Below are 13,564 nucleotides of genomic sequence, written 5' to 3' on the forward strand. Positions count from 1 at the left end.
AAAATATTTAACAGGAGAGACTGCAATCCTGGATAAACGACTTAATAATAGAGACTTTAAAATCATTTGTTTTTATATAATGATGATGGGTAAATTATAAGCTATAGAAAGTGATGATGAATACCCAAATTCCCATTTATATATACTATTATTTGTCCCTAGATCATGATGGATGATATAATGATGGAACTAATGCCATGAGAAAATCAAAAAATTCTCATATTGTTATCCAACTTTTGAGATGGTTTCACATCTCTTCTCTTACCCCAATCTGCGGTATGACAGGCTGACAACCCTCCTCATCATATACATCTCTATGGTATACAACCAGTTAATTATGTTTTCATATGTATATCCTCTAAAACTTATATCAAATAGTTGGATTTGAAAAGTTTCATTTGTGTATAGATTAAAATTTTGGTTTAATTTTTATATATTGTTATAAAAACCTTTATAATGTTACATCTGATATGTTTTGGTGTATATATATATATATATATATATATATATATATATAATCAATGCATCGAAAACCAATCAATTTATCATATTTTAATTTGTGATCGGATAAGGTGTAAACAAATTATTCTATTAGCGCATAGACAACAAATTTTTATTAAAAAATCATTTGTCATCATTAAAAAATTCAATTCTTATATGATTCATTTAAAAAAAATCATTAGTTTCTGAGTTGAAATCAAGAGAACGATTTGAATACTCTTCGGTCGGTTGGTCAACTCTTTCTTCCTTCTTCTTAAAGGGGGTTCCTCACTCTCCTGTCGATGTTCTACTTCTCGTCCTCCCAAAGCCCAGACTCGGATGGTACTTGTAGAAGGCACTCCGACGCTCAAGTAAGAATTCGGTATTCGGTACGCGGCGCTATTAATACTGTGTGATGACATATCTGATTCTTAGAATTTGTGCCTATTTATATTATTATCATGGGCTCTTTGTTATTTAGACGAATTAAGGAGTTGGGTCATGCTTAGGAATGCATTACCTAGTGTTTGATCGTTGATTAGCCTCATTAATCATGCTTAGGCATAATGGTCTTTGTGGTGTCTGTCGCCTTGGACCGGGTGCCGAGTCATGGTCTCAGTCATGCAGACCCTACCATCATTATGTCGAGCTTGTTACTGATTTTATGTCGAGGTCCTCGGTCGATGAACTGTCGCCCATATCGATTATGATGGTATGGGGGACTCCGAACCGACACACAATGCTTCTCCACACGAAATTTGGTCATTCTTGGACGAGATGGAAGCGAGGGGCTCGACTTCGATCCATTTGGTGAAATAGTCGATTCCGACCAAGAGAAACTTTGTCTGCTCTTTTCCTGTGCTGAAGGGACCGCTAATGTCCATTCCCCAGATGGTGAACGACCATGGTGATACCATACAGTGACATGGGAAAAGGGGCCAAACTCCTGACACTTAGTACATTTCTTCACATAGTCTGCGCATTCGCTTTGGACGGTCGGTCAATAGTATCCGGCTCTGAGGACCTTAGTAGTCATCGTTCTTTTGCTCGAGTGGTTTCCACAAGCTCCTTCGTGGATTTCCTGGAGGATGTACCTGCTCCTTAGTGACACACTTTAATAGCGGCCTGAAGTATCCTCTTTCGTAGAGGTCCTGGCCGATCATGGTGTACCTTGCACACTTTTGTCTCATTTCCTTCTCCTCCAACTTCCATATATTGAGCTTTAAGTATTGAATGATTGGATCCATCCAAGTGTCGGTCTCGGTTACGGCTAGGCATTCGGCCTCTCCTACGCTGGGATTTTTCAAGTGGATTTGCACCACAGACTTGTGGTGGATCTTCTTCTTAGTTGTAGCAAGCCGAGATAGCGCGTTAGCCCTCGTATTGTCTTCTCTCTGGATGTGCTCTACCGTCACCTTCTTGAACCTGACAATGAGGTTGGAGACTGTGTGGTAGTATCTTTGCAGCAACGACTTGTTCACTTTGAACTCCCCCTTTATCTGACCAACCACCAACTGGGAGTCACTTTTGCATATTATCTCGCAAGCTCCCATGTTGTAGGCCAGGTTTAGTCCGGCTAGGATGACCTCGTACTCAACCTAATTATTGATGGTCTTGAACCCGAATGTAAGCATTTACTCCAGAGTGAGGTTGCCCGGACCTTCTAGAACGACCCCTGCACCACACGCAACCTTATTGGATGAACCATCCGCATATATCGCCCAAATAACCGAAAGATCTTGCTGGGGAGTTAGCTCGGCGGAGAAATCAGCTAAGCACTAGGATTTGATTGCACCTCTTGGCTCGTAACGGATGTCGAACTTCGAGAGCTCTACCAACCACCCTATCATGCGCCCTGCAAGATCTGGCTTATATAAAATCTTAAAAATTGGGTAGTCGGTTCTTACCGTTATGGTGTGATTCTGGAAGTACAGCCTCATCCGTCTGGCAGTTAAAACGAGGGTGAGTGCAACCTTCTCTATCATCTGGTACCTTGTTTCGGTCGTGTGGAGCGTTTGGTTAAAAAAGTACACAGGGCGTTCTTCCTTCTCTACCTCTTGTACCAGCACTACACTTACCACCTCCTCCGAGACCAATAGATAGACAATTATCGATTGGTCGGATCTCGGCTTCAGAATCACTATTGGTGAGGATAAGAACTTCTTCAGCTGCTGGAAAATTTCTTCACATTTCTCATCCATGAGTCTCTGATAGGTCGCTTCAGCGTTCTTCAGGCCAAACGGCATTACTTTGTAGTAATAGTTTGCACCGTCCATCATGAAGGCAGTCTTCTCATTATCCCTCGGATGCATTTTTATCTAGTTATAGCTAGAATATGCATTCAAGAAACTCAAATTTTTATGGTCAACCACGCCATCTACCAACCGATTGATGTTAGGAAGCGGGTACGAATCCTTTGGGCATGCCTTGTTGAGATTCGTATAATCAACACACATATCCTCCATTTGCCATTAGCCTTGGTAACCATGACTATGTTAGTCAATCATGTAGTGTATCAAGCTTCACATATGAACCCGACCGATAAGAGCTTCTTAGCCTCTTCCTTTGCTACCAATCTTTTCTCCTTACCAAGCTTACACTTCTTCTGGGCTATTGGACACACCTCCCTATAGACCGAGAGCTTGTGGGTAATGATATCCGAACTCACTCCCGACATATCTAATGTTAACCAAGCGAAGTGGTCAACGTTTCTCTTCAATGCTTGATGTATCAACTCAGCCTCGGCTGCTGTTATGGTTGTGCCTACGTAGGTGGTGTGTTCCTCATCAAGGAGAGGAACTTGGCGTAATTCTTCCTTAGCCTCAAGTCTCGGCTCCACCGTTCAAGGATCAAGGTCGACTAAAGTGACCATGTGCTCTTTGCGCACTGACTGAGCTTCTCCTCGAGGGGACCTTCGTCCTCAGGAGGATTTACGCCTAGGGGATCGGTTGTCATATGCGTCCTGACGTGTAGGGTCTACCCTTGGGCTCTCTACGTAACATTCTCATGCTACTTTCTGATCTACGTGCACCATGAGAATGTCCTCTCAACGTCGACGCAAACTTCATGGCCAGATGAGGTGTGGAAACGATCGCCCTCAACCTATTGATGGACGGTCGTCCCAACAAAATGTTGTAAAAGGTGTTGGCACCAATTACTAAGTATCGGATTTTGATATTCTTGCTCGCTTCTCCCTCGTCGAAGGTGGTATAAAGTTTGATATACCCTCAGGTGCCCACTCTTTCACCTGAGAAGCCGATCACATGATCGTCATACGACTTTATCTCTTGCTCAGCTATCCTTATTTGTTTGAACGTCTTCCAGAAGAGAATGTTTATTGAACTCCCCTGATCCACCAGCGTCTTCATAATGGTGAATTTGTCAATGTCGATTGATATCACCATAAGGTCGTCCTGTGAAGGGTCGACACCCTTAAAATCTTCGTCAGTGAAGGTGATGGGTGACATCCTCGGTCGGAACAAAATGATGTTCACTTGATGCACTGCCCTCAGGTGTTTCTTCCTGACGTTGTTGGAGCTACCTCCCCATCGAATCCCCAACAATCGTGTTAATGACCTCTCGGTCTCCCCTTCTTCCATCCCTTCTTGAAGGGTCCTCCCTTCTCGACCGATGTTCGGGTTGACGGTCATCTTCTTGTGCTCCCGGAGGAGTGTGGTCTCTTTGTTTTGTCGGCTCTTCCCTCTGTGGAGACCATTTCACACCTCGGCCCCCTTGTACAAACCGGTGGAGATGTCCAACTTGGATAAGTTTCTCGATCTTATTCGTCAGTGCCTGCCACTCCTCAATGGTGTGTCCACTGTTTCTATGGTACCGACATCTACGAGTATTGTCGGTGTTCTCAGGACTTGCAACCCTCCTCGGTGGTGGAATCAACTCGGCACTCAAAGCTTCATCAAAGATCTTTCCCCTGTCGGCACTTAAGGGGGTATATCTTGTGAACCAGTGTCCCTAGTTGTCTCTGCGCCTATCTCCTCGATTGGCGGTTGGTCGGTTCTCACGCTCCTCCTTTCCCTTGTCTCCACTTGCTTCGACCCGGGCTTGATTCCTGAACTCTCTCAGCTCTTCCACCGGCCTCTGTCTAAGCTCGTCCAAGTTTGCAGTTGGATGCATGCAAAAGCTGTCAGCAAAAGGTCCCCATCGCAAGGCCGTGGGCATGTGATGCATGGCCACGTCCGGACTCAAATTCCATATGCTCATGGCTACTTTTCCAAACCTATCAACAAAATTCCTCAGTGATTCTCCCTTCTCCTGGCAAATGCTGACCAGGGCATTGAAGGTCAGATGATGTTGTCGGCTAGTGGCAAACTATGTCTCAAAGCTGTCGACAGAGTTTGGAGAGAGCTTCGTAAACCAGCTCAAAGCTACTCCTTTCAGCGATGTAGGATACACTTGGCATAGAACTGCGTTGTTCAAAGTGTACAAGCTCATGTGTGTGGTGTACAAATACATGTGCTCGTCAGAGTCGTTCGTGCTGTCGTAACGATCCATGTTAAAGCCCTTCCCCTTATCTAGCAGCGACACTCTGATTATGGAGTGGGTGAACGGATGTCGACGGGTCGAGTCCAGAGTGTCGGTCATAGGGACCAACCTATTCGGATAGTTCGTCAACCTCCTAGGTGTGGATCTTATCCTTTGGCTCCTCAACAATCCTAGGGTCGGTAGGGGTGGTGAAGGACCTCCCGACAAGGTTGGTCGGTCCGACAGATGGACCCCACTCCACGAACTTCCTTTTCATCTCTTCATTATCTCATCATCATTCTCCCACTTAGTCTCCTCGTTCCTTCTCTTCATCTTGGTCATCTCTTTCTGTAGAGACATCAAAAGCTTCATATGCTCAGCATCAAACATCTTCTTGTTCACCATGCTTCTGGTTGATACTATATACTTTCCTCTTCACGCTAATTCTCTTGGCCCCACGGTGGGCGCCAATTGTTCTCGTACAGGGTTGGAACCAAGAGAACGATTCAAACACTCATAGGTCGGTTGATCAACTCTTTCTTCCTTCTTCTTAAAGCGGGTCCCTCACTCTTCTTTCACTATTCTACTTCTCGTCCTCCCAAAGTCCAGCTCGGATGGTACCTGCAAAAGGCACTCCAACGCTCAAGTAAGAATTCAGTATTCGGTACTCGACGCTATTAATACTGTGTACTGACGTACCTGATTCTTGAAATTTGTGTCTATTTATATTATTATCACAAGCCCTTTGTTATTGAGCCGGATTAGGAAGTTGGATCATGCTTAGGAATGCATTACCTAGTGTTTGATCGTTGATTAGCCTCATTAATCCTGTTTAGGCGTAATAGTCTTTGTGGTGTCGGTCGGTTTGGATCGGATGCCGAGTCATGGTCTCGACTGTGCAAACCCTACTAATATAGTTTCATCTAGTATATATATAACACTTTTTTTATGGTTTTCCAGTCCATTAATAAAATTATTGTTAAAATTTTAAAGATTATTTGAAAATACTCTCTCATTTATCTAAAAATAATAGATAATTTCACTTGATATAAATTTTTACTTTTATTAAATTAAATTAGTGTGTACAAGTCGTAAAATTAGTATATAAAGGGAAAAAAATTAAATAACTTTACAAAAATCGAATATAAAAAAAAAACTAGACTGATTTTCATGCATAATATATTAATTAGATAAGATTGATTGTTATTCATCCATAATGACGTAATCTATTCAATCTATCTAAGTATCTAAGGATTTGTTTTTTCTTAAATCACTAAATGAACTAGATTAATCATAGAAATAAATAATTCCTGAAGTCACTATATAAAATTCAAAATAAAAGACATTTATGTAAAATAGAAATAAAAAATTAAAACATGCTTACAAAAATAAAAATAAAAAGTAGAAAATACACTAACAAATAACGAAAAATGACTCTTACACATAAATTAAAAAAGTGGGAAGTGTTTTTTTATAACATAACTCTAATATAATGTATAATAAATAATAAATTTAATTTATTTATTTTTATATGTAAGAAAAACAAAAACACATATATTATTTTTTATTTATAAAAAATTATAAATGTGATAAAAGAAATCGGAGGTACCAGTTGTGATAATGTAATGAGGATAGAAATTTGAATCTGATTGGTGTATATGGAGAAAATCTTGTTGGGAGAGGAAAGTCCACTTAGTATATATGCTAATAGATCCCACAAAGGACGTTGAAAATCTCACTGACCAATCAATATATTCCTTTGAAATCATAAGGGCCAAATATAATTCGCTAATAATAATTTATCATTCTTCATATATTTAATTGAGAATTAGCATGTGGTTGGTGTTGAGACTGAATTTAAATCTCAGTGTTTTAGATTTCAATTTTATGGACAAAAAATATAACTGAGAGAAAGGGATAATACTTCACATCAATATACAAAAATATATTTAATTGAGAAAATAGCTCTCACTTTTAAAGAATTATTAGCACCCATTGTTTATGATAAAGAAAATTACAAAATAAAACTTCATATGTTTGGTAGTAATAAAAACAACCCCACGCACATGCACCTAACATAAATCTCATTCGTTAATTAAGGATGTGAAAAAATATAGATTATAAATCTTATTTCTTTCTCCGCAAAGTTTACTCATTGTGTTCGTTCTCATAGATTTAGATATTGTAATATATACTAATATATCAAATCCTTTTTCTTGCACTAGGGACAATTAAAGATTAATCTTTTTTTAAGTGAAGAGAAATCAGTAAAGATGTTTAAAGAATTTAATAATTACTCCACTTTGATTGGCTATTAGTAATACTTAGTGACCTTTTTTTGACACAAGCTATATATGCATGTTCTCTTCTTACTTCAACAGTCTCGGGGTTGGTTTATAAATTAGATTTTGCATTTGGGTTAAATAATTAAATAAATTAATTCTCTTTCACACGTGCATTGTTTTAATTGATAGAAGAATTTGGAAGGGACCAAGTAATCAAAGTTTTAATGCTAATATTGTCTTTTTGTCCATGGCTTGTCCTACCATTAATACTATTAAGAAGCAGGCTTTTGATTAATGTTTGGATTTTATTGCACAAAGGCTCTCTAGATTTATCATTGTGTTGATTACGGGGGCAAAGATATGATTACTTCATATAGGTGATTATATTAAAATCCTTTCTCTATCTCTTTCACATTAATTAGTTTTTATTAGTGTTAAATTATCTACCGTTAATATTACATTAATGATAATTTTAATGAGTTGTTGTTAGTATTTTTATTTTATAGTTTTCAGTAATTATAATTTTATTTTATTATATATATATTATTAAAGTAGATCAAAATAAAGATATCAATTAAATAATTTTATTATTTCTTTTAATTAGTTTCTACTGAATAGGATATGAATTAAATCAATCTATCAAGAGAGAAATAGGTATGAATTTTACCATGACTTATCTTGTTAAAATGGAATAGGAGCGGATCCATTTTCGTCACAATCTACCAGCTGCCCTGCAATTGTTTGATCTGATTAATTAGTACTTAATACAAATTTGTATGGCTCCCACCAAGTTGACCTATTGCAACATTGCATTAATTAGTTAAGCAAACTGCCATTTACCTTTAATGAAATGCAGGTCTTAATAAATTGACAAGTGAAATATAGAAGATAGAGTTGATTGGGGGATCCACAATGGTGGCACTATCCTGAAGCAATTCATAAAGCAGGGATAGTATAGTATGTACTATATAGGAAAGAGATGATGCCTGTTATCAATGAGGATGGCCCCTGATATTTTAGTTCAAAGTATGAATTGCTATGCGCTTGATAAAAGATAAAAAATAATTCAGGTGGAATATTAAAGAAAATTCCTGGTGTGTATGCAATATATAATAAATAAATTAGGTGGTCCAATGAGTAGTCCTTGCTCCATGGCATGATCAATTACAGAGAGCAAGGATCCAAGAGCAATGAGAGAAACAGGTACTGAGCTTGGATTGTCACTACGTTGCCATATTTTTCTTCACTATGGTCCATCTATGAAGTGGCATAGTTTGATGAACATGGGTTTAAACAGAAATGCATGGATGAGATGGAGAGAATAGGATGTTGATTCAATAAGTGGCCATATGGGTGTCATGCAAAGGAAGTGTTGATAAGATTGCGAGACAAATGCCTAACATGCATACTTACTTTTTCTGCCAAGACATGGGAATAAAGCCATTGTGGTGTATGTTACTGCATGCAAAAATAATATACCTTGTGTCGGGTATATGGGGCTAAATGACAACTTCACTGCGACTCGGGCCTTTTAATTTAGTATTTCTACAGAACAAATTATACTAAAGTAGCTTTTTAAACATCTGTTGCTTTTATTTGTTTATTTATTTTTATTGTTATATGCTTTCAATTTATGAATTTCATCAAAATATGTGTTCAAAAGCTAGCTCGCTTAGGTAGTTGCTAGCTACCCATCCTCCACTTCGTAGCCAAAAAGTGTGTGATGTAAATTTTGAGACCTTTAGGTTCCTAAAATAAATTATTCTGATATGAAGATCTATGTCTGAGTGAATGAACACATGAGTGTAAGGCAAGGACTGTCTGAAATTTCAGTGGGTTAGTGGTTGGTTGTATGTATGTATGGTTAATAATACAATGATATAGAACAGTCTGGAAATGGTCACGAGCAGACACTGGTTAATTGAGTAGTCATAGTCACTGATTAAACCCTCTTTATTGCTAGGGGGGCCGTGTATTCAGAGTTATGCCTCACTAGATTCCACAGAGGGCCTTAAACTTTCTTTTCATGCAGTAATAAGAACAAATGGCAAATCTACATGGTATCTAATTGCGAATCATTTGTCACGTTCTTGGATGGATCAAGGTCATTAGATAAAAGTCAGCTGAACAATGCATGATTCAAGGTCATTAGAATGGAAGAATGAGTGAAAAGAACATGTTAATATTAATGAATTCAATACAAAGCACGCAGGAGAAGGCCCCAGAGACCTTTACTCCCATTTCTTGCAAAGCCATTTAGGCACTAGAAAAGAAGAGGGTTCTCCTCTCTGGAAAACAAATGAAAAAATCCAAGACGAAGGTAAAACTGTAGACACGTGTTTCCATCACGCGTTGACACCAGGCAATGGATCCTGTATAGTTAGGCCAAAGCTCAAGCCGAAAAGAAAAGGAAATAAAAAACAATTCCCGCCATAACTAAAACATAAAAAAAATAAAATCACACATACACACGTGCGAGACACGCACCAGAGGAGTCTCACGCGTATCAGAAGAAAAAAGTCCACAAAATGTGGCAAGCTTCAACTTATTGCTATTAGGTTTTTGTACTCTAGTGACAGTTTCAAAAGTAACGTGTAAACTGAAGAAGCGAAGATGCTGGTCAAGATGAGAAGCTTGACTTAGAGATCCCATTATAAGAAACAGCCATAACTTCAAAGTTTCAATACCCTAAGATTTGCCGACCCAATTTATTTCTCTGCTCTGCGACTCTGCTTTTTTCATACCAGCTCTGAACCATTGTCCCACCTCTTTCACCAATAACCAGCGCATCTTTGAATTCCAAACTCCCCACTTCTTTCTTCCACACTTTGATCGACCAAAACATTAAATGCATCTTTCTATATTTTCCCTCTCTCACATACACACACACTTTTCCACAACAATATATTTATGTTGCAAAATCCCCTTTCCTAGGGAATCTGCAAAGCCATTGATGAATGCAACACCCACCAACAAAACAATAATAACAATAATAAAGTTTCACAACTCTCATAAAATAGTCTATACTATTATAATGTACACCGTGACTCTGGTCAATTTTAAACTCAAAAATACCCTCTGGACAACTTGGACCACCACCTTATTTCATTCTTTTTTTCTCCTCCTTTATTACTGCTCTTTTCTCTTCACTGGGAGTTTCCTTTGTCATCATCTACCCATAAACAGTTATTTAATTTCCTCCTTTTACAAGACAATGAGGATGAAGGAGAAGAGGATGATGCTGAGAATGACGACACACTAGATCTTAGAAGGGGCTGAGATGTCACTCGCAGCTGCGGTAACACTTTAGGTGGTTTCCTCCGGTTATTGTCAATCACAAGTTCTTGCATTAATTGGTAGCATCCTATAATTTTCTCCTGCAACAATCAGATAAACGTATTTTGGCAACCTGATCCATATTTTTCACTTAAAAACTCTCAACCAACTCTTTGAACTTGCTTACCTTTATTAGCCCCTCGCACCACGACTCGGCATCCTCGGGTCTAACGAGAGACCAATTAGGAATTTCGTTAGCTGCATGGAGAATGGCCGCTACAGCAATGCATGATGGCCAATAGGCAAGAAAACTAGCCTCTGGAAAAACAGAATAAAGTTACTACAGAAAGCATGCCTTAATCATTTTCCGATACTTTTTAATGAAACTTAAATTTCTCATTGATACTTGATATGTGTCATAAAAAATAAAATAATTATTTAACAACTTATTATATTAATATTTTAACTTATTTAAAATTAAAAAGTAAAATAATGTATATTATTATATTATTAAAATGAAATTGTAAAGCAGTTGTTTTTTCACAAATATACCAAAATACATTTTTGCTTCTACACATGTCTACAAGATGAATGCATACCTTGGATATTGGATAAGATAATTTGCGTAGCACGTGAAATGAGGAACCCGGTAAAAGTTCCAGTTGAATCTAACTTGCACGCAAAGAAATCGAGGAAGCTAAATGGAGTAACCGATCTTAGCCTCCAATCCAAAACGCTCAGAACAAGCAGCTCCATTCTTCTAATTGTTCTGGGCTCAAATAGGTATTTGGCACCTTCTGCCTGCATACATTAAATTAGGAATGATGTATTTGTCATGTACTATGATGTACATAACTCGCGATAATTGAGACGACCACAGAGTTAAGTACATGAGTTAATATTTTAATCAATGTATCCACATTTTTTATTCACGAATGCGTCTTTGATATCGTTTTCTCACACTGAATCATGGTTGTGACACATACCTGAAGGTCCAACAGTGACGGAACTAGAGGTTCCTCCATCTTTGCCGCCAAAGACAAGCACGCAACTGATAGAAGTTGGAATGGCCACCCATTGGTTTGCTGTAAACATATTTATAAATATCAAACAGTAAATTAAAAAAAAGCTAATCATAATTATCAGTTTATCATTGCGAGTACACTAATAATCAAACTTTTTTCACATACTACCAAGTTCAATGCACGTAGATAGAAAGAGTTTTAGATTACAAGAAGCTTTAGCAAGCTATAATAAAAAAACAATATTAACAACATATTTTTAAATATTTGTTATTAATTATTAATAAGATTTACAAAATTCACCGGAAGTAAGATTTACGTGATATCATGGAACTTTGCTCAATAACAAAACTATATTAAAAGGCATAAAAGTTATGTCGTTAATATTTATTTTTATTTGCACAAGAAAATTACTATGATCCAATAATCCTAAATGAATTAAAATTGTTGGACATAGTAATATATAGGCACATAAAAACCAACAACATAACTAAATTAATAAAAGTACTGTACCATATATGTAGTTCGTATAACACTGTCCGAATATACATATTTAAATTAAAAGTAGAATGTTGATTTACTATTACACATTATTCATAAAAGTTTGTGATTGAACGAAAGTCTATAATTATTTACACAGTAACCAACCTTTTTACTCTTTTTAAAAAAGTTTTTTCTTGTGATAATGCCCCGTGACACTCTCGCTTTGAAAAGTCAATACTTAGCGTAGAATTATTTTCTTTTCATGCACATGAGTGAAACTAATAACTATCACCCAAATTCACAGATTCATCATTTAGCTTCCAATAAATCTTCATTTCCAATTTTTATTAATCTTTAAATTCTCTGAAATGAACTTCAAGTATCTAACTCACCGGCAACGTTCTAGAATTCAAGAATCGATCCATGTAATTAACGGAAAGATAAGCCGTGAGCGGTTGAAAAGCGTAACAAGCCTGGACCTGCATACACCATATTAAAACCGATAAAAAAATAGATCTTTAACTCAAACCGCCATTTTCCAAAGACAGTTGCGTGCGGCGCATTGGTTTGGTATAAGAACGCAACAGCGTGTCAGGCCGGAGAGTTAGTTACCTTGAGAATCCATGCAACGGATTCTTCTCTGGCGGAGGCGTCGAGAGAGCGAGATTGGAACCTGTTGAGGTATTCGAATCCGGGAACGAAGTGTCGTTCGTCTTCGATGAATCCGGCGATGGAATCCTCCTCCGACGGCGGCGAGGAATCGAGGTCGGATGAACATCCCGGCGATTCTCCTGACAAGACTCCGGAGGAGTCCTCGCCGCAGAGAAGTAAGGAATCTGGGAGGCAGTTGGAGCAGGAGACCGACATGGCGATCGGCGGATACTCATTCCGTGGCCATGGCTTCCGATGAGGTGTCGCCGGCAAACGATCGGAGAAGTCGCCGGAAGTGGAAGTTGTGGTGGAGAGTTTAGGGAGAGAGTGTATCTGTTGATGAAAGATACAGGCACGCTCTTCATATGTTTGTTTGTTTAAGTATAAATATGCGATGCCTGGGTCAATTTTTTTTTTTTCTCAATTGCAGTTTCTTTTATAAGATAAAACTTTTGAGATTTTTTGTGTTATGTTTTTAAATTATTCTTTTTTAAATTAAATAATAGCATATGGACAAACATGTGTAGTTCTCTTTAATTATTATTTTTATGTATAGAAGAACTCGGTTAAAATTTCCAAATTGTAAGAAATTTGAAATGCATTGCCGTTTCTTTCTTAAATATCCTATTTAGATAAAATAGTTTATTTTTGTTTTTTATTTTAAAATAAATCTATTTCATTTATATCATCTGTAAATTTTAATTCTCAATAATTTTTTAAGCATTAAAATCTCAATATAAAATTTTACCAAAAGTAAAAGTTAGACAAGTTTCAAATAATAATAGAGCAATAAGAAAAGTCTTATCCAATTGGTGTCATTACCCACCAACATTATTTTTTATATTGGTTAAAAACTAAATTCTCAAAAGAAAAGTTATTTAGCATGTG

The 13,564-nt window shown here is 37.6% G+C and overlaps 1 protein-coding gene across 1 annotated transcript; it reads right to left on the bottom strand.

The window, feature by feature from the left end:
* Nucleotides 1-9,406: 9,406 nt before the first annotated feature.
* Nucleotides 9,407-13,076, bottom strand: CYCD1;1 (CYCLIN D1;1). Its single transcript, XM_068612051.2, has 6 exons — nt 12,638-13,076; nt 12,418-12,504; nt 11,507-11,605; nt 11,120-11,321; nt 10,708-10,838; nt 9,407-10,621 (listed from the first exon to the last, which is right to left on the bottom strand). The coding sequence occupies exons 1-6, from the start codon at nt 12,890-12,892 to the stop codon at nt 10,391-10,393; spliced, it is 1,005 nt and encodes a 334-aa protein (XP_068468152.1). The 5' UTR covers nt 12,893-13,076; the 3' UTR covers nt 9,407-10,390.
* Nucleotides 13,077-13,564: the final 488 nt, after the last annotated feature.

This window comes from Phaseolus vulgaris, chromosome 2, assembly GCF_051622355.1.
Source record: "Phaseolus vulgaris cultivar YP4 chromosome 2, ASM5162235v1, whole genome shotgun sequence".
Lineage (NCBI taxonomy): Eukaryota > Viridiplantae > Streptophyta > Magnoliopsida > Fabales > Fabaceae > Phaseolus > Phaseolus vulgaris.